This window comes from Primulina tabacum, chromosome 9, assembly GCF_025594145.1.
Source record: "Primulina tabacum isolate GXHZ01 chromosome 9, ASM2559414v2, whole genome shotgun sequence".
Classification (NCBI taxonomy): Eukaryota; Viridiplantae; Streptophyta; class Magnoliopsida; order Lamiales; family Gesneriaceae; genus Primulina; species Primulina tabacum.
The window spans coordinates 34,910,838-34,929,816 of record NC_134558.1 but is presented as its reverse complement, the minus strand read 5'-3'; the positions used below and the strand labels follow the sequence as shown (position 1 = coordinate 34,929,816).

Here is an 18,979-nt window from a genome sequence, read left to right as displayed (position 1 = left end):
AGGGTTGACCCGTCTCACAGATAAATAGTTATAAAACCGTCTCACAAGAGACCTGATCCTCAAGTTTTGGTGACAAGAGACGTGAGTACCAAATACACAAAATATACGACAGATTGTCGTATTTTTGTTAATCCTCTCAACTTCCTCTACTTTCACTATTTTTTTTTTATTAGTATATCCTTAAAATTATACCCAAATAAATATAGCAGTTGTTAGTTTAGGGTTGATCTACTTATTTGCCACGTTTCCCCAACAATCATAATTGCTGGAATACTTCACATCATAAGCTAGACAAAAACCACTTATTGATTTTTGCCCAAAATTATACATAATATATAAATACCTAAAATAAATCTAATTTGCCTTCAATTATTGCGAACCAAATACGGTTGAGGCATGCGCCCATTAAAGTATCAATAAGTTTAATTAGTTGGCGATGCGTTCCTTTTTCACTCACCGATCACTGTTGTACGGGCAAAAAATTATATTAAATTCAAAAACAATTTACTAAACCGGTTTAATTATCTTCCTTAAAAAAAATTTGAAGAATTATTCTAAACATTAAAATATATGTCATCCATGAATGATATTATGTATTTTTGAGTGCAGTAATTTTTCATGAGCTAATTTTTGAGCCGTTACATGATTTAAAAGATTTGCATTGTCTCCGTTACGAACAACTATAATTTTTGATAAAACGACAAGAGTTAAAGTATATATATTAGAATCACACATTTGAAGTATTAGAATTATATTTGAAAGTTACGTTACATGTACAATCATATTAAAACAATATATATATACATATATATATATATTTGGTAGTTAATGATCGATCAAGTGGTCAATATAAGCCTACTTCAGCTATAAATATTGATCACTTCCCATCATAGTTTTCAGCACCAAACTTGAATTTCAGTCATGGATTTCAACTTCTACTTCATTGTAGCATTTCTTTCTGTAAGTGAACACACGTATAAATGAATCAACCACATTCAGCCATTATTTTTGTGTATATAATATCGAATATTATAATTGTTAATATTTAATATATCTTTTGTGGGTTTTGATTAATTAGGTGGCATTAATAGGAAGCCACGCAGCTTTGCCTTCAGAGATTTACTGGAATTCCGTGCTTCCAAATTCACCTATGCCCAAGGCTGTCAAAGATCTCCTCTATCCCGCAGGTATAAATATTATTTCAATTAAATAAAACTCCACCAATAATTTCAAATTTGCGCAAGAATTTCCCACATGATTGCGTGAATATATAATTTATATACCCGGGAAAAAAGGAATTAATTAAGTGAGAATGAATGGCTGCTTCTTATAGCCATGCATAATCAACATGCAAATTTGAGTACTATACGTATAGGTATGGTTTGGTACCTAGTATAAAACATTTTTATTTCATTTTCACTTGAGTTTTATAGTATTTATATATATACTCTGTTAGTCCATCTTTTATTAAATAATATATTTTTACTGGTATGAAAGAAGTCGACTTATTTTTATATATATATAGTATATTTTAATACAATGTATATTACATTTTAATGTTACGTATCCGTAGGGCATTGTACATATATTCTATCCCATGATATATCATATATTTTAAATAAAACAGAAGACGAACGCAAAATTCTCTCTTATTAATACATTTTCTTTATTTCGTCCTCAGAATGGGGGGAAGATAAGAGCACTGCCGTGAACGTCGGCCATGGCGGTGTCGGGGTCCATACTGGCAAACCCGGACACAGCACATACGTAGGTGTACGCAAAGGAGGCGTAACAGTCGGAACACGCACCAAGACGGGCAAACCCATTTATGTCGGTGTCAGTCCAGGTGTAAACCCATTTGTTTACCTGTATGCCGCCGGTGAAACTCAGCTACACGATGACCCCAACGTAGCCCTTTTCTTCTTAAAAAAAGACTTGACTCCGGGAAAAAAAATGAACCTGAATTTCTACAAAACTGAGAATGGCGCCACAGTTTTGCCTCGCAAAGTTGCTGACTCAATACCCTTCTCGTCTGACAAGTTGCCAGAGATATTCAGTAAGTTATCGGTGAACCCAAACTCAAAAGAAGCTGAGATTATGAAGAAAACGATCCAAGAATGTGAGGATGAAACAACCATTAAAGGAGAAGAGAAGTTTTGTGCAACCTCTTTGGAGTCCATGATCGATTTCAGCACCTCAAAGATTGGAAAACGCGTGGAGGCAATATCCACAAACGCAGAAAACGGAGATAAACTGAAAGAGTACAGTATCGTGGGGGTCAAGAAAATGTCGAGGGGAAAGGCGGTGGTGGCTTGCCACAAACAGGCTTATGCGTACGCAGTTTTCTATTGCCACAAGACAGAAACCACAGTAGCTTACAAGGTATCGATGGTGGCGGCTGATGGGTTGAAGGAGGAGGCAGTGGCGGTGTGCCACTTGGACACAACGGCGTGGAACCCAAAACACTTGGCTTTTCAGGTGCTGAAGGTGAATCCAGGGTCTGTTCCAGTTTGCCATTTTCTTCCTTCGGATCATGTTGTGTGGGTTCCTCAGAATTAGTGGTCTGGACGCAGGCTCGGATCCAACTTAATTAATATGCCAAATAACAATCATTTTCTCATATTTTCAGTTCCTTCATTGGAAGGTACTTTGAAATATGGACTTGTTGTTTTTATATATATATATATTATGGAATTGCATGCATGGATTCTAGTGTTCTTGCATATAATTTTGTAGGACCGAACTTGTCACCTTACCAAAGATATATCTAATAGTAACAGTACAACTCAAATCTTTTAATTTAAATCGCACAGCAGGTCAAAAATCACGATTCGATCGCTATACCAAGCATGGACAATTAATACACCTGACAAATTTTGATGTCCACTTGGCGTTGTGTATCGACCATCAATTGTGGGTTATGTGTGACGTTTAATTTGTTTCTTGTATATGATAAATTTAAGAGTATTTACTTAATTTAGGAAAATAATAATTTTAAAGTTGATATTAATTAATAATAACAAATTACATGTAAACATAGAAATAACATTAGACAAAGGGCACAAAAATCCAAAAGAAGAATGGAGCACAAGTTTAATTATTTCTTCAGATAGTTTTAAAATATTAGTTAATTTTTTTAAATATATTCAAATTCAAACGAACAATTTAACGATCAAACAGAAATTCTAACATTTGATTGATTGATTGAGCACAATTAAGTACGACTAAATCGAATTCAAATTTAATGTCTTGTTCTATTTAATTCATTTTCAAAAAGTTCAAACTTCAATTCAAATGTAAAAATAACTAGTATTTAATTATATCTGATTTATTATATTCTCTTTGTTCCAAATATATAGTCTTTTTTGTTTTTCACACATATTGAGGGAATAATTGGAAAAACAAATAAACATACGAACTTATCATTTTATCCCTATTTAATGTGACAAACTTTATCGTATTGTATCGCACGGGGCACATTACAACCCATCGGTCCCCAATCACCATTCACACAATAAATAAAATAAACTATTTAGTTGGGCTTATTTTTTTTACAAAAAGCTTAATTGGGCTTATTTGAGGCCCATTCATTCACCAAGCATTTTGGCAGTGTCGATACAAAAACACGAAAATAATTCGAATAATCTCGAGCCGCAATAGCCCTAAATGTTCCGAGATTTTTAAAACCTCAAGTTCCCGAAATTGATCGTCCGCTTTACCTATTCCACTCCAGTCTCTCCGCAATTAGCTCTGCATCGATGGAGCCGACGGCGTCGTTGGACGAAGAAACAGCAAAGAAAGTAATTCGCCAGGTTGAAATCGTCGCTACACCTTTACTTTTCTTGCTTGATGTTACCATTTATTTGTTTAGTTTTTGGGTTTTGGATGATAAAGGGAAGAATTTTTTTTTCAATTTTTACGTGCTAGTTAGAATTCTATATTTTTTCTGCTGTCTTTCAGGTAGAGTTCTATTTCAGTGACAGTAATCTTCCGAGAGATGCTTTTATGAAGAAAACCATTTCTGAAAGTGAAGATGGGAGTATCCTTTTCCTTGTTTATGCAGTTAGTTCTTGTGTTACTACATTGTGTATGTGGTTGCTCACAACTTGATATGCTATGATAATTTTGTTTTCCTGTCCAATAGTTATAATAAAGCTATAAATTTGTTAGTTTATTACTACATATGCTTATGCATAAGTTAAGCATAGTGAACTTGTAATTTATTTACCCGCACAAGAAAATGAAAGAGAAAGGAAAATATTTTCAGTGGTCTGTTAAAAATGCTTTTCATCTTCTTTTCCTCGTATAAACTGCTTACATTATCAATAAACGAGGAATGTCTTTCACGTGGTTGTAATCTAGATATTTTTTGGCCAAAACAATCATGGGCTTTGATAATAATTAGTTTAGGCCAGGGAGGGATGGTACACATTTTTTGATTTGGTAAACTATATAAAATGGTGCTGTTATTGATTTTGTGGTATACTACAAATTCATTTTCTTAACTAGAAGCCAGTGGTGAGTTTGGCATTGATTATCTCATTCTCGCGAATGAGAGGTCATTTGGGCTTGGGAGAGGTGAAACCAGAAGATGTAGCAGATGACACCGTCATGGCAGTTGCGGAAACTTTGAGGACCTCTACATTCCTTAAAGTTTCAGAAGATGGTTAGTTACTTCATACGTATTAGGATGTTAGATGCTTGGGTGAAATGCTTTCATGCACTTACATTATTTTTCTCTCATATTTCCTCTTAAAGGGGAGAAGGTTGGTAGAATTATTGACCTTGAGAAGGCGGAGGAGCTCATGAAGCAAGCAGATGTTAGAACAATCGCTGCCTCACCACTGGAGTATGACGTGAAGCTTGAGGATGTGGAGGCTTTCTTTGGCCAATATGCTAAGGTATCTCTTACCACAGCTAAATTTCCAGTTTGAATTTTGAGGATTACAGTCGTTTACTTCAAGCCTCTATTGTGCGGTTTCTGATTTAACCTTATAAGATCGGTTTAAAACCTGTAACTTCTGGTTACTAATCTTTGCCAGGTTAATAGTGTGAGGTTACCTCGTCATGTTGCTGACAATAGGTTGTTTTGCGGAACTGCGCTCATTGAGTTTTCTAATGATGAAGATGCCGCAAACATTTTGAGCCAAACCTTGAATTATTCAGGGGCAGAGTTAGAGTTGAAACCAAAGTAAGTATGGAACGGTTAGGCACATATGTTTCTCATTTGATTTGAGTTGTATTGTGTAGTCTCACTGTTCTGAGTTAAAAAATTGTTATATTTATCTTCCAATTATGTTAAGATTTGAAGAGATGTTCTCTCCAACCAGGAGTTTTCTCATTGGTAGACATTGGTCGAGGGTTGGTGGGGTAGAGCACATACTTGTTTTCTCTACTGTACTCCAACTTCATCAATTCTTCTTGCAGCATGTGGTTTCTGGCTTGCGTCGAACAACATTCTTTGACAGCCTTAAAAGCATTGCATGCTGTTTTATTTTTCATGCTTGATTGCATTTGGTATTATCCAAATTTTATGCCCTGGCGCACTGACATGAACATTATTAAAAGATTTTATGTTTTGTGTACTGGATTGGTTTAATCTAACTGTTGTATATCTGCATGCGAGCCAATTGCAATCTAATACTGACTTTTTGATATAAAACATGCATCACATATCAGGCAATCAATGGCATGCATCAAATCGTGGAATAGATATTTGCACAATCTTATTTCGGTTCCTTTTTCCCCTTTTACATTTGCTGTAGTGGTTGACCTCATGCTCAGCCGTAAAGAAGGCTTCCTTGTGTATGGTTTCTTGTGTGAGCCATATCTTCCTGATTCCCACTTCCCCTTAAAACTAGTTATTTTCTATGTGTTTTCTAAAATTGAACCTCATTTATCTTGAAGCCCGTAAGGATGGTTTTTGCATTGCTCCAATCCCAATTGATTAGACTCGTTATGATGTTCTCCTTACCTGCTGATGACACAGAAAGGACTTCGATGAAGTGAGAGCTAAGCAAGGGATAGAAGTGGCAAAGTCTCGGCCCCAAAAAGGTTCAAATAATAAAGACAACACCAATGCTGATGCGGAACCGGAGTGAGGACTTGCTAAATAATTTGTAGCACGGGCTCTTATATTTATCTTACTGTTGTTCTTATCTGAAACTATTGTTGTGACAGTTATCCCCAAGGCTTAATTGTTGCATTTAGATTGAAGAGCATCACTGCTGGAGATGATTTGGAACAAAATGGTAATCACAAGTCCATGAGTGATAATGTAGATGCGACTGAAAAAGATAGTGAACAAGCTTTGGCATTAAATACATCTGGAGATACCGGATTAGATATCATGGCAGATGTTAAAGATATGGTGAATGATGAAGAAAATGCAGAGAGTGTAGGGGAGGAGTTGGATGAGACTGGTGCGGAGACTGTTGTCCAAAAATCTGAAAAATCTTCAGGCATAACAGATGATAAGGAAGACAAAGGATCCCATGAAGAAAGAACCAACATCGAAGCTTACAAGGATGACCAAGATGTTGTTTTAAGAGAGGACCTAAAACTAATTTTCAATAAGTTTGGTAATGTTAAGGTATTAAAAAATTCTAAATATTTTTATTTTGTTTTCCTATTCGTTGGCATGCATATAACTTCTGCTTTCTTCTATGTAGTTTATTGATTTCCAGTTTAAAAGTGATTCGGGATATATAAGGTTTGAAGATGCTGAAGCTGTTCAGAAAGCACGTGCTGCTGCTGCCATTTCTGAGAAGGGTGGTCTGATAGTGAAAAATTTCATTGCTATTCTTGACCCCTTGACTGGTTTGTGTCAACCCCTTTCATTTTTATCTAAATTACTATTTTAGTCGCCCATAGAAGATATGGTCTTGCGAGTTACCGTATGACAGTTAAATCTTTTCTATCATCGTCACTCTCCAGTAATTCGTATTTTAATCTTCATCTTACATCCCATGACACAGGAATTTCCTTTTTTTTTTTAACACAACTTTATCTAACAAATTATTGTTGGGTTGCCAACTTGGATCTCTGGTAACATTATTTTTGCATTTTTCAATCTTTTTGTGAATATTCTGTGACAATAGGTGATGCCGAGAAAGAATACTGGAGTTTGCTACGGGAGAAGCAGGGTAGGCATCATGACAATCACCAGGGCAACCACAGGAGGAGGTATTTATGCTCGTAAATTGGTTGCCCATATAAATTTTAGTTCACCAGGTCGAAACTGTATCCATCTAGTTATAATATTCTTGATGTTTAACAGGGGAGGAAAGCACAAGAGAGGCGGTAGAAATTTTGGTGGAAAGCATTCCCGTTCGAGAGAGAATGACTCGACAAATCGTCCCAATAAAGTTCGAAAAGTTTGACGAGCCGTTTTATTGTGGTTCTTGTTTAACAATTTTGTGTCCGATTTATATGGCTGCTGTTTTTAACCTTTGCATGTATGATCCATGAACTTGTCGGTTGCTTCCATTTTGTAATACATAAATTGTGCTTTCCCTCTCCTTCTAGTCCAGAGGCGTAACCGGTTTCTCAAGTTTTTGCATGCATGACCCATTTTATTGTGGTTCGTGTTTAACAAACGTTTGTTTTTAAAAATATTTGGTTATTTATCTTTAAAAAATTTGTGCTGTTTTTTTTTATATATATAAAAGTTCCTTTATTTATTTATATATATGTTGGTAAACAATGTTAATAATAGATATTGAATAATTTTAATAAGAAAACTTGTGGAAGACATCTCACGTTTCAATATTGTGAGATGAAACTTCAACTTTATCCACTCCATGAAAAATATCATATTTTATGTTACAAGTATGAAGTTTCATTTCATTTATGGAGTGCATCGATCAATATCACATGTATAAATATATAAGACTGTTTTACAAGATATTTATTCTAATTAAAATTATACAGTACCAAGATTTGTAAACAACTTGATTTTGATATGCACAATTCTTGAATTGTGGTGTATATACTTCGAGTGTCCGGGTGCAAAGCTGACATAAGCACGTGAGCAATGGGCCTGGCCTGCCGACGAGAGAGATGGATAACAAATGTAAGGTGGAGTTTTCTCTGGCCTTTTCCGCGTGTTGATATTTTTAAAATTTTCCAATCCATGTTTTTAACTCTACTCCCACGAAAGAGATTATATGCTCTGCAGATATATTTTCAGTTTATTTTGGGAAAAAAAAATCAGCTTCAATTTGAAATTTTAATTAAACAATTAATTATTTCAGTTTTTTGGTCAATGTAATTTATCATCCAAAAATGTTTTTAAAAAGCCAATTTTATTTTAAAATATTTTTTTGTAATTATATTTTATATAAAAGCATAACCAATTAAATGTTTTCCGGTGAAACATGTAAAGTTTTTCTAAAGGATACCCGTCAAATCTGTTTTCAAGAAATCAATAAGAAATTTAATAGTTTGTTTGAAATTATAACTACATGTTTTGGAAAATTTACATATATACACATTTTTCCCATTTTGAAAAATACACAGATAAAAATAAAAAAGAATGAGTGGTGCTCCTCAATCCAGACAAGACCGTTTCCTTCCAAAAAATTGAGAATGATACATATAGAAAACGTGAACAGTACAATTATTAATATGCATATGCACTGCAAAAAATTTGCCAATTAGTTAATGATTTGATTTGATTTGAATAAAAAGATACATCTTAATTTTATTTTTAGAAATAAAATTCTCTAGAAATTCTATGAGATATAATTTTTTTTTTCTAGTCTTTAACGATGAAGTATGAACGACATATATAATGTTTTTTTTGGTTTTTTTTAATAGTGTGGCAATTTTCTTTCCTCATGTTCAAAACCGATAGTGACGTACTGTCTATGTTATACCGAAAATGTTATTCTCAATGCATTTTATACAATATGTTCATATCCGAGAGTGTTTGAGTTATCGTGACACGGGTCACGGGCAAGCCTTGGGAGAAAAGTTTGCACATGTGCGTAAAAATAAAATAGCATGCAATATTTAATTTTATCGAACAAATATGACTTTGATCAATATATTTACACGCTGACATCAACTTGGAATATCCGAATTTTCATTTGAATTTTTTTTTATCCATTCAAACTAGCAAAGTAATTGAGCTTCTTTCATCTATATAAGTAATGGAGTTTCCATCCTTCCTCACCAAATATACATTCTGTCTCTAAACTCGTGCAATCATAAATGTCGACTACCAAGTTTTTAACATCTCTAGCTTTACTCAGTTTCTTGGCATTCGTCCCAAATTTTGCGAGCTGCGAAATACATGGAAATACACTAAAAGAAATCTTGAATGCTAACAAGAACGGGCCTTATCTTGGAATAGTGATTCCAAACTTGTTTGAGCTGAGCCCTTTTCTTCAACATCCGAGTTACGAACCTACAAATCTCACCATTGATTTTGCAGGTACATGCACAAATTTTGCAAGCTTTTGTTTCTAGATGACAACGTTCACGAACTTGAAGAATTCTCTTTGATCTACAGGGAAGAGGTTTCGATTTGGAACGATTGATGGAGTAAAAGTTGTGTCTGTTATGACTGGCCTTGGCATGGTAGGTACCATTGTTTTTAAACTTCTTTTGCTTTGCGAGTTCATATATATATATATATATATATATATATATATGCTAATTATTTAGTTGTGTTGAGCAGGATAATTTGCAAATATCTTGATTGGTTTTGAGAATTTGACTCACGTAATTAAGTTTTCGAGACTTGGTTCCGGTGCAAAAAACTGAGAGACAAATCAATAATATCCGACATCACATTTAGCACTTGGATGAGAAAATACTAAAAGAAATAAAACTTTACCACTGAAACCATTAGAAAACCAATAATCCATTCTATTCAATCTTATTTCATTCTATCTGCGTGTGTATATATATATATATATATATATATATATATATATAAATATTTGGAATTTACCCTGATTAAGATGCATTTGTATGCTTTGAAATTTAGCTTAAAAACTATATATTTTCGTCTGATATTAATTTTTTTTTATATCTATATTCCATAGTCTTTTTTTGACATATATATATATATATATAATATATGAGACAATATTGGCGGCCTAGAAGAAGTATGTATCGTGATCGGATTATAGAAATGACAAATAAACAGTTGCCTATTTTCCCCGCTATCTAAATGTCAAATTACGTACAATTCGGATTAACTTAAATTAACATCAACAAAAATGTTATACTTCACGCAACTAACTATTCATGAAAATAAATTTTTTTTAACGTCGTGAGAACCCACAACCGCTATCTTTCGATGTGTAGTGTTAAACCCCGAGCTACATCGCAGATGATAACCATTTATATGTAGTTAAACGCAGGCATCACTACACAGCTATTGCTGAGTTTATTCAAAGTGAAAGGAATCGTGCATTACGGAATAGCTGGGAACGTAAATCCATCTCTTAATATCGGAGACGTTGCCATTCCCAAGTATTGGTCTCATTCGGCTCTTTGGAGTTGGCAGGTAAGTCCACCAACACCAAGCCAATTATATTTTGAATTTTTGGAAATTTCAATATTAATATATTATTTATTATGTTTCTTAAGTCTCTCAAACAATGATTTCATTTCCAGGGAATATAATATACTGTGATGTGACAATATATAATTATTTGTCAAGTAAAGTCTTTTATTCAATGCAGCTTGCGAGTTAGTCAACTTAAATGATAAACCAAGTTTTGAAAATTAATATGATGGTGATTAAGGAATTATATTTAATTGTTGCAAATTGTATCTTTTGCGTGGATTTGATGTATTCTATGCTATATGAGATCGCTATATTTTATATTCCAAGCTGAAAAAGAGTAAAATATACATAAACGCCCCCCTCCTTTCCGTGTAGACCCAGTTGGAGGATCAAGAGAGTGTTTGAAAAAAAAATATTTATACATATAAGAGTATGTCTCTCGAGAGACGGTATCACGAATATTTATCTGTGAGACGGGTCAACACTACCGATATTCACAATAAAAAGCAATATATTTACTATAAAAAGTAATACTTTTTCATGGATGACCCAAATAAGAAATCCGTCTCACAAAATACGACCCGTGAGAGCGTTTCACACAAGTTTTTGCCTGCGTAGAAATAATTATATTTATAGATTACGAAAAGATAAGGAAAGATCAGAAGTGACAAATGATTGAAAATAAATAAGTGATTCTCGCACTAGTTTTTAATAACAAAAATATTCTTATAAGAGAACATATGAGTTGATATCATTCCGATCCCTCGTGAAATTCTTACATAACACAAAACTTCTTATAAAAAATTAATTTGCTATTAAGTAAACTACTTTTCGAAAAATAAGCTAAGAGCCCCTTCCATTGGAAGTGTTAAATGCACGCGCCTGAAATGTATTTGGCCATGCTTTTTCGAGTTTAATGTCTTTTTTTTCAATGATTTAACATATTATTTTTAAATTCGATTATTTAATTTTTTTTAAAAAAATATCTTAAATTGAAAAAGACAATTATTTGAAAAAATAAATGCACCAGCTTGCTAACCAAACATGTAAATTTTTTTTTTATTTTGTTAGTTTTAAAAATACATAACGAAAAAAGACAAAAATTTGTATGAGACGGTCTCACGGGTCGTATTTTGTGAGACGGATCTCTTATTTGGGTCATCCATAAAAAATTATCATTTTTTATGTTAAGAGTATTACTTTTTATTATGAATATCGGTAGGGTTGACCCGTCTCACAGATAAAGATTCGTGAGACCATCTCACAGAGACCTACTCATGAAAAAAATAATGGTTACAACAAACTAAATAAAAAATAGTAATATTCAAAATAATAATATGAAATTTATAATAATATTAATTTGACAACAGGAAAACGAAAGATCAATAATGTTAATATTAATATATTTTTAAAAAAATCATACAACAATAATTTTTCTCAATTAATTTTTTTTTATGTTGGTGAATTGGTTTAACTCAGTTTAATTTGATTTTTAAACACTCTTATTTTGTATTCAAATTATTAACAAAGTAAAAACAACTCTAATTTATTTTCTGTATCTCGAAAAAATTAATCACATATTTTTTTGTTATTGTTATTTTTTTAAAAAATATATACATTTTAATTCTTTTAATTTACTTTCACAATTATATATTTTTATATTAATAAATCGGTTTACTCCGCTTGATGGGCTTGATCTTTGGTTAAAATCTCGCAGAGATACGGGAACGGTCCCGAAGACGAGTTACCCCTCGAAGCGAATGGCGACTACACGAGAGACATCGGTTACATAAAGTTTGCAGATTATGCAACAAATGTAAGCATGTGTAAGAATAACGATAATCTACTAAATAACGTTTGGTACCAACCAGAAGAAATCTTCCCAGTCGACGGCACACCAGAAGAAAGGCAACATGCTTTCTGGGTTCCTGTTGATTCCACTTACTATAAGCTCTCCAAACAACTAAAGGTAACACCATTTTAATATACGCTGTCTTCTTTTTGAAAATAAGATTGATTGTGTTTACTAGTGCGATTCTGTTCAGGGTTTGGATTTGGAGAAGTGCATCAATTCAACATTATGCTTGTCTCCCCCTCCCAAAGTAAGTAGAGTAGCTAGAGGAACAAGTGCCAGCATTTATTTGGACAATGCTGCGTACAGAACCTTTTTGTACGAAAAATTTGAAATCAGCCCCGTGGATATGGAGAGTGCAGCCGTGGCTTTGATTGCTTACCAGCAAAGGGTGCCTTTCATCACTTTTCGGGCACTCTCGGACCTGGCTGGTGGCGGCTCGGCCAATTCCAATGAGGCCGACTTGTTCACTCCATTGGCGGCTAACAACTCTGTGGCGGCGGTGGTGGCATTCGTTGAGTTATTGGGGAAGTCTAAAGTTTTCTGAGAGATGTATGTAATTTGGATGGTCGTTGGTTTGATTTCAAGTTTCAATCTGATCTACGAAAACTTGTGGTGCAATAATTCAATGGAAAATCTGTGTTCTTTTCTCGAGTATACAGCGATATATTTAATTCAATATAATTAATCTACCACTGTAAGATTTTAATTTAAGATACAAATTCTGGAAAGTAAGGCTAGGGACTCGTCTCTTCTTCTGCAAGATTTCTTTCCCCTTTCAATGGACCATAAGCACTACTACAAACAATAAAATACACCGTATTCGCCATACTCAAACCCGCAAGAATCAAGTAGTAATAATCATAGTGACCCTTATCGATATCGTTGGAAATCCAGCTCTCTTGCCCGCCTGCTTTAGAAATCATATTGATAGAATTCAGTATAAAACTCGCAACCAAATTCGCCACAGCCAGTCCAATCCCGTTCATTGATGCAGCTATACTCCACATACTTCTCGGAAGTTCCGAAAAATAGAATTCACTTTGCGCAATAACATTTGACGCCTCCGCAAAGCCTGTGAGGCAATATTGTGGCAACAGCCATATTGCTGACATGTTGGCCGCGGGTACTGCTCTCCGGATGCTTTCGACTGCTGCTGTAACCAACATAGAGATAAATGAGAGAAATATCCCAAACCCCATTCTTGTTTTAGTACTGATTCGAACCCGCCGCCCCCTGACTCTGGATGCCAATGGAAGAAACACACGATCGTAGAGAATGACCCATATTATGACGGATAGGGCAGTAAATGTAGTGAATGAGGCCGCAGGAAATTCAAAAGATGATATTTTTCGGTTCATTGATGCGGCTTGGAGTACTGCAAATGAGGTCTGGCATATGTTCACATACATGATCATTCCCGAAGACCATATCGGGAGTACTCGCAGTAGTGATTTGAGCTCCTCCACTTGATCCACGGTGCAAAGAGTCCACGAATTTGAAGCAACCCCATTCGCCGTTGTGCCGTAATGTGGATCTTCAACTATGCAAGCCTTGTTAAGAAATCTGAAAACATTCAAAACAAAATTCAGCAAGGCTTTGATCCAGGTTTAGGTGAATTTGGAGTTTCACAGTAACTTTCCTTTTCGCTCTTTATTTTCATAGTACCCCCTCATGTATTAGCACAGCAAATGAAAGAGGGAAAAATGGATAAACTTCATGACTCTGAATCTCACACACCTGAGCTTCCTGCTGGGAGGAATATTAGATGAGCCGTTGTTGTGATGGTACACGACATCGGTTCTATCGGACAGTTTGAAATGCCGGTTTCTGTAAGAGGCTACGACGACCTTGATCAAATCGGTTACTAAGCTTGTTTTACTACCCGGTTTGATGTACCATAAGGAAGCCGAGAAGAACAAAAAAACAGCAAGCAACATCAACAAGGCGGGGACTGCAAAACCAACTCTCCATCCCAAGTTGTCTTGAATGTAAACTACACATGTGTAGGCAACGAGGACGGAGAAAGTGTAAGACACATAGTACCAGCTGAAATAGCTGTCTTTTACACATGATGTCTTCTTGAGATTCCCTTTTCGGAGTTGATTTGCACCGAAGGCTAACGACGAGGATCGGACTCCTCCAGAACCAATGGAGATTAGGCCAAGCGCGCTGCACAGGAACACAAATTGGGGGACCATGAGGGAGCAGCAGAGGGGGCTAGATTCATCTGACGGGGGCGGTTTCGCATACGGGATTATGGTAGTTGCCCACAGAAGAATCAATCCCTGCAGTTATTATTCGATCAAACAAGTATTTAATTCAAATAATGAATCAAATAAATAACTGAAATTATTTAAAATGGAATGTTTCACATCTGTTTACCACAAAGCAGATTGTGGATCCAAATCCAATGGTATAGAACTGGCCCAAGAAAGAATCTGAAACGATTGCCCAGATGATTGGCATAAAATTTGTGGCTGACGACCAAAGAAACATTAAATTTGATACATCAGTAATTCCCATACGATATTTTCCAATCAAATAAACGGTCATATTTGGAGTCACGCCAAATGTTGCCATCTTCTCCAATCCGTCAGCCCCTGATATTATAATTTACACCAAGTAAAACTTCAAATGAATTGCCACAATACAACCCTGAATTTGGTTGCTATTATGGAGTGAAATAAAGACAAATTTAAATCAGGACAAGCAACTGTTTAAAGAAAACAATTACTTACCAATGATAAGTGGCAAAGTTCTGAAGCCACCCTTGTTGTAATCATCATCATCACCACTAGTACGACTCCCCAACTCCAGAAGCGGCTCTTCTCCTTCTTCTTCCATCGTTTTTGAGTTACAGAAACATATACATGTGTTCTTGAAAATATAGACGGGGATTCGGGGAGATTCAGAGTTAGGTTTGAGTAGCAACCCCAGTACCTGCTCCAGCCTCCTCTTTCTCTCAGAGTTGGTTTAAGTAGCAAAAAATCCATGATAAAAAGAAGCATCATGAAAGCGATTGATGGGACTAATCTTCTGGGAGCACGGTTGTGAATATTTCCCAGCAGGCCCCCTGCTGTCGACTTGTTCTTGTTCTGTACGCTAATTTTACGTGACAAAAACTTAAGTGAAGATACGATGTTACGGGTCGTATTTTGTGAGATGAATTTTTTATTTGGATCATCCATAAAAAAATATTACTTTTTATGCTAAGAATGTTACTTTTTTATTGTGAATATAGGTAGGGTTGACCCGTCTATAAATATTTGTGAAACCATCTCATAATAGACCTACTCATTTTATATTGTTATACTCTGATATGATGCTGTATGTAACAATATATGAGGACTTTTCAAAATAATATGTTAAAAATTTATGTAAGATCAATGTCAGAGCTAGAAATATGACTCCGCTCGGGCTAAAATTTTAAACTATATAAATTTTTAATATATTAAATTGATTTACCCGGAATAATATTATAGTATTCCAAAATTATATAAAATTTATATATAATTTTTTTTAAAAAAATTGGGTCACCCGAGCTAAAGTCCGGGTATAGGAGCCTTTGGCTTCGCCCCTGGTGAGACGGTCTCACGGATCGTATTTTATGAAACGAATATCTAATTTGGATCATCTTTGAAAAATATATTAATTTTTGTTGTTAACATCGATAGGGTTGACCTATCTCACAGATAAAGATTTATGAGATTGTCTCACAAGAAATCTACTCAAATAATAATAATAATAATGATAATGATGATGTTTGAGACAAAATATAGAATATATAATTATTAATTAAAATAATTGTTTAAATAACTTTTTTTTAGTTATATGACGTGTATATAATAGAAATAACATTTTTTTAAAAAAAAGTAGGTATTCTTGTATTTATATATTCTAGCATATAACACGTATGTTACACATTGTTGATAGGTGTAATAATTATATTTGTTTGGTAGAACAATCGAAATTTGATGTTTAAATTGCTGTAGGATTTAAAAATTTTGAGTTACACTGTTACCATCAGCTATAGCTTTTATTATACCGACAAAAATTTGGTCTTACAATTGATATCAAATCCAAAATCACGAGTTTGATTCTCATTGATTGCAAGAAGTGTAATTATTGAGAGAGATTGTTGGGTGCAATAATTGTCTCTACTAGGTAGAGCAATCAAAACGTGATACTACGATTTAAGTGATTTGTGTCGTACTATTACTATCGATTATAGTTTTGATAAAGCGAGAAATGATCGAATAAAGATTAATACAATTAAATATTGTGATATATTAACATAAATAATATTGTATATCTGAGACAATTTGATTTATGTTTTAGAGATTGTTGTTGTTAAATATACCGCGAATAAATAAATAATATTGAATGTTTGAAATCATTTATTTTTTTCTATTAAAAGTTGTAACATATTCAAATTGTATATGATATTTTTGTCGCTTTCTTGATTGAGAAATTTTTTATTTGGTAGGATCGAGTGTTTATCGCTTTACCAAAAGTTATAGCTAGTAGTAATGGTGCAACTCAAATCTTTTAAACTGCACAGCAGCTCAAGCACCAAAGTTCGATCGCTATATCAAGCAGAGACAATTATTGCACCCAACAATCTCCCTCCCAATAATTGCACTCCCTGCAATCAATGGGAATCAAACCCGTGACCTTAACTCTGAAACCAATTGTAGGACCGGGTGCTTACTGTTTTACAAAAAGCTATAGCTAGTGGTAATGTTGCAATTCAAATCTTTTAAACCGCACATCAGCTCAAGTATCATGGTTCGATCGCTCTACCAAGCAGGTACAATTATTGCACCCAACATATTTTATGATTATTGATTAAAAAAATCTTAAAAAAGCATAAATAATTAATAAAACATATAAAAATTGAAAATTATAAATCAAAAGATCACATATTATCAAGTTTTGTGTATTGATTGAATTTATAAATTTATATGATATATAAATATACAAAAAGAAGCTCAACTAAAACCTTTAAATTTCTTTATAGAGCTAAACTCTTCAAATTCTTTTGAGATATTCATATTTTATAATATTATTATTATATTAAAATTCGAAAACGTTGATATAAATTTTTTTCAAAATAATTTATTAAACTAATTACATTCAAGTCTTAGTTTAAAAACCATAAAATATGTTTGTATTAAATTTCATATTATAATATTATTCTACTATTGTTTATTTAATTCTTTTTTCGTACATATGATACTATAATTATTATTTAATTAAAAATTACAATAAAGATATACTTATAAAATTACGCTAAAAACATTTAAAAATTACAGAGAGAAAAAATTAAAAAGATAAAATATTTAAATATAGTATCAAGATAAATTATTGAGAAAATTAATACATAAGTTATATTTTAGTTTTGAAGTGATATAAATCACTACCATCGATGTATATATATTTGATGAAATTTATTATAATTAGTTAAATATTAATATCTATTATATATTAGGCGGTATAAATATAAATTTTGATATTACATTTATGTGTTTGAGCAATTATAATTTTACATATATGTTCTTATTGAGTTTTTAGATTTGTATGGATTTATATTAATAAAAGAATATTCTCACATTTTCACGGTTGGAAAACAAAAGTCGTGATCTACATATATATATTTATCAGCAATAAATTGAATTTAATTTAATTAATTTTTCAAACATTCATTCATACCACCTCTATGTGGGACCCGGACGCTAATCAGTTTTTAATCGTCATCAGCATCAATTTACTAACCAAGTAATTAGGGTCATAAAATTTTTTTCTTTTTAATGCGGAATGTAGTGAAATCAAACTAATATACAACTCGGTATAAAATAAAGTACAAGTCCTGTACCGTCTACAAATCAGTAAAAACTAAGGTTCAACATCTAATTATCAAGTGCCAAAACCCTATATACATCAAAGTCCGAAGTCTCCACTCTATCACGATCTCTCCTGATCTCTTGGACCCTGATCATGTCCCACCTGTTGTCATGTACACATACAAACAAGACAACAGCCGGATAATTCCGGTGAGAATATAATCCCAGTATAAATCAACGAAACATGCAATCATATAAACAAATATAAAGCATGTAACAGATAACAGCAATAATAGGTATCAAAATCAGAAACATAATCAATATCAGACTGTCGACAATACTCGTAACTCTACAATTCAGACTAGACTCAATCCTAGTCTAGGGATCCCGGTTTTCAGAAGTTGGCATTTCCATATCGACCAACAGTAATAGGAAAGACTCCAGTTATATCCACGTCGATAGGGTATCGATCACCAGTAATAGAAGAAGCTCTGATTCTATCCACATCGATATAGTATCGATCACCAGTAATAGAAGAAACTCCGATTCTATCCACATCGATATGATATCGATAATCAGTAATAGAAGAGTTACGATTCTATCCACATCGATACAGTACCGATCACCAGTAATAGAAGAAGCCACATTTCTATCCACATCGATAGCCAATCATCCGGTGACAGACTTTGGCACTATCGCCCATACACTATCTTGTGACATCGTGCAATGTGCCCGTGGCGATCCCGCCACTATCAG

General features: G+C 33.7%; 4 protein-coding genes across 4 annotated transcripts; 3 read left to right on the top strand and 1 right to left on the bottom strand.

The window, feature by feature from the left end:
- Nucleotides 1–879: 879 nt before the first annotated feature.
- On the top strand, nucleotides 880–2,703 carry LOC142555509 (BURP domain protein RD22-like). The gene is made up of 3 exons (XM_075666397.1): nucleotides 880–960; nucleotides 1,079–1,187; nucleotides 1,682–2,703. The coding sequence occupies exons 1-3, from the start codon at nucleotides 922–924 to the stop codon at nucleotides 2,557–2,559; spliced, it is 1,026 nt and encodes a 341-aa protein (XP_075522512.1). The 5' UTR covers nucleotides 880–921; the 3' UTR covers nucleotides 2,560–2,703.
- A 935-nt stretch (nucleotides 2,704–3,638) lies between these two features.
- On the top strand, nucleotides 3,639–7,520 carry LOC142555508 (la protein 1). The gene is made up of 10 exons (XM_075666396.1): nucleotides 3,639–3,812; nucleotides 3,961–4,039; nucleotides 4,517–4,666; nucleotides 4,759–4,901; nucleotides 5,043–5,191; nucleotides 5,990–6,097; nucleotides 6,181–6,592; nucleotides 6,672–6,819; nucleotides 7,101–7,185; nucleotides 7,280–7,520. The coding sequence occupies exons 1-10, from the start codon at nucleotides 3,759–3,761 to the stop codon at nucleotides 7,380–7,382; spliced, it is 1,431 nt and encodes a 476-aa protein (XP_075522511.1). The 5' UTR covers nucleotides 3,639–3,758; the 3' UTR covers nucleotides 7,383–7,520.
- Nucleotides 7,521–9,156: 1,636 nt separating this feature from the next.
- On the top strand, nucleotides 9,157–13,034 carry LOC142555507 (bark storage protein A). Its single transcript, XM_075666395.1, has 5 exons — nucleotides 9,157–9,439; nucleotides 9,518–9,585; nucleotides 10,367–10,522; nucleotides 12,243–12,494; nucleotides 12,571–13,034. The coding sequence occupies exons 1-5, from the start codon at nucleotides 9,217–9,219 to the stop codon at nucleotides 12,922–12,924; spliced, it is 1,053 nt and encodes a 350-aa protein (XP_075522510.1). The 5' UTR covers nucleotides 9,157–9,216; the 3' UTR covers nucleotides 12,925–13,034.
- LOC142555504 (protein NRT1/ PTR FAMILY 1.2-like) lies at nucleotides 12,994–15,365 on the bottom strand. Its single transcript, XM_075666393.1, has 4 exons — nucleotides 15,119–15,365; nucleotides 14,763–14,980; nucleotides 14,118–14,665; nucleotides 12,994–13,943 (listed from the first exon to the last, which is right to left on the bottom strand). The coding sequence occupies exons 1-4, from the start codon at nucleotides 15,222–15,224 to the stop codon at nucleotides 13,115–13,117; spliced, it is 1,701 nt and encodes a 566-aa protein (XP_075522508.1). The 5' UTR covers nucleotides 15,225–15,365; the 3' UTR covers nucleotides 12,994–13,114.
- Between the last annotated feature and the right edge of the window lie 3,614 nt (nucleotides 15,366–18,979).

What these genes read in the sequence shown, in the direction of transcription:
- LOC142555509 (XM_075666397.1), top strand. Translation starts at nt 922, where the DNA reads ATGGATTTCAACTTCTACTTCATTGTAGCATTTCTTTCT. An exon ending in TCATTGTAGCATTTCTTTCT is followed by an intron (nt 961 to 1,078) that starts GTAAGTGAACAC and finishes TTGATTAATTAG; the next exon opens with GTGGCATTAATAGGAAGCCA. An exon ending in AGATCTCCTCTATCCCGCAG is followed by an intron (nt 1,188 to 1,681) that starts GTATAAATATTA and finishes TTTCGTCCTCAG; the next exon opens with AATGGGGGGAAGATAAGAGC.
- LOC142555508 (XM_075666396.1), top strand. Translation starts at nt 3,759, where the DNA reads ATGGAGCCGACGGCGTCGTTGGACGAAGAAACAGCAAAGAAAGTAATT. An exon ending in GAGTTAGAGTTGAAACCAAA is followed by an intron (nt 5,192 to 5,989) that starts GTAAGTATGGAA and finishes CTGATGACACAG; the next exon opens with AAAGGACTTCGATGAAGTGA. An exon ending in ATAAGTTTGGTAATGTTAAG is followed by an intron (nt 6,593 to 6,671) that starts GTATTAAAAAAT and finishes TCTTCTATGTAG; the next exon opens with TTTATTGATTTCCAGTTTAA.
- LOC142555507 (XM_075666395.1), top strand. Translation starts at nt 9,217, where the DNA reads ATGTCGACTACCAAGTTTTTAACATCTCTAGCTTTACTCAGTTTCTTG. An exon ending in TTATGACTGGCCTTGGCATG is followed by an intron (nt 9,586 to 10,366) that starts GTAGGTACCATT and finishes ATTTATATGTAG; the next exon opens with TTAAACGCAGGCATCACTAC. An exon ending in CGGCTCTTTGGAGTTGGCAG is followed by an intron (nt 10,523 to 12,242) that starts GTAAGTCCACCA and finishes AAAATCTCGCAG; the next exon opens with AGATACGGGAACGGTCCCGA.
- LOC142555504 (XM_075666393.1), bottom strand. Translation starts at nt 15,224, where the DNA reads ATGGAAGAAGAAGGAGAAGAGCCGCTTCTGGAGTTGGGGAGTCGTACT. An exon ending in GATCCACAATCTGCTTTGTG is followed by an intron (nt 14,666 to 14,762) that starts GTAAACAGATGT and finishes TAATAACTGCAG; the next exon opens with GGATTGATTCTTCTGTGGGC. An exon ending in CCTCCCAGCAGGAAGCTCAG is followed by an intron (nt 13,944 to 14,117) that starts GTGTGTGAGATT and finishes GAATGTTTTCAG; the next exon opens with ATTTCTTAACAAGGCTTGCA.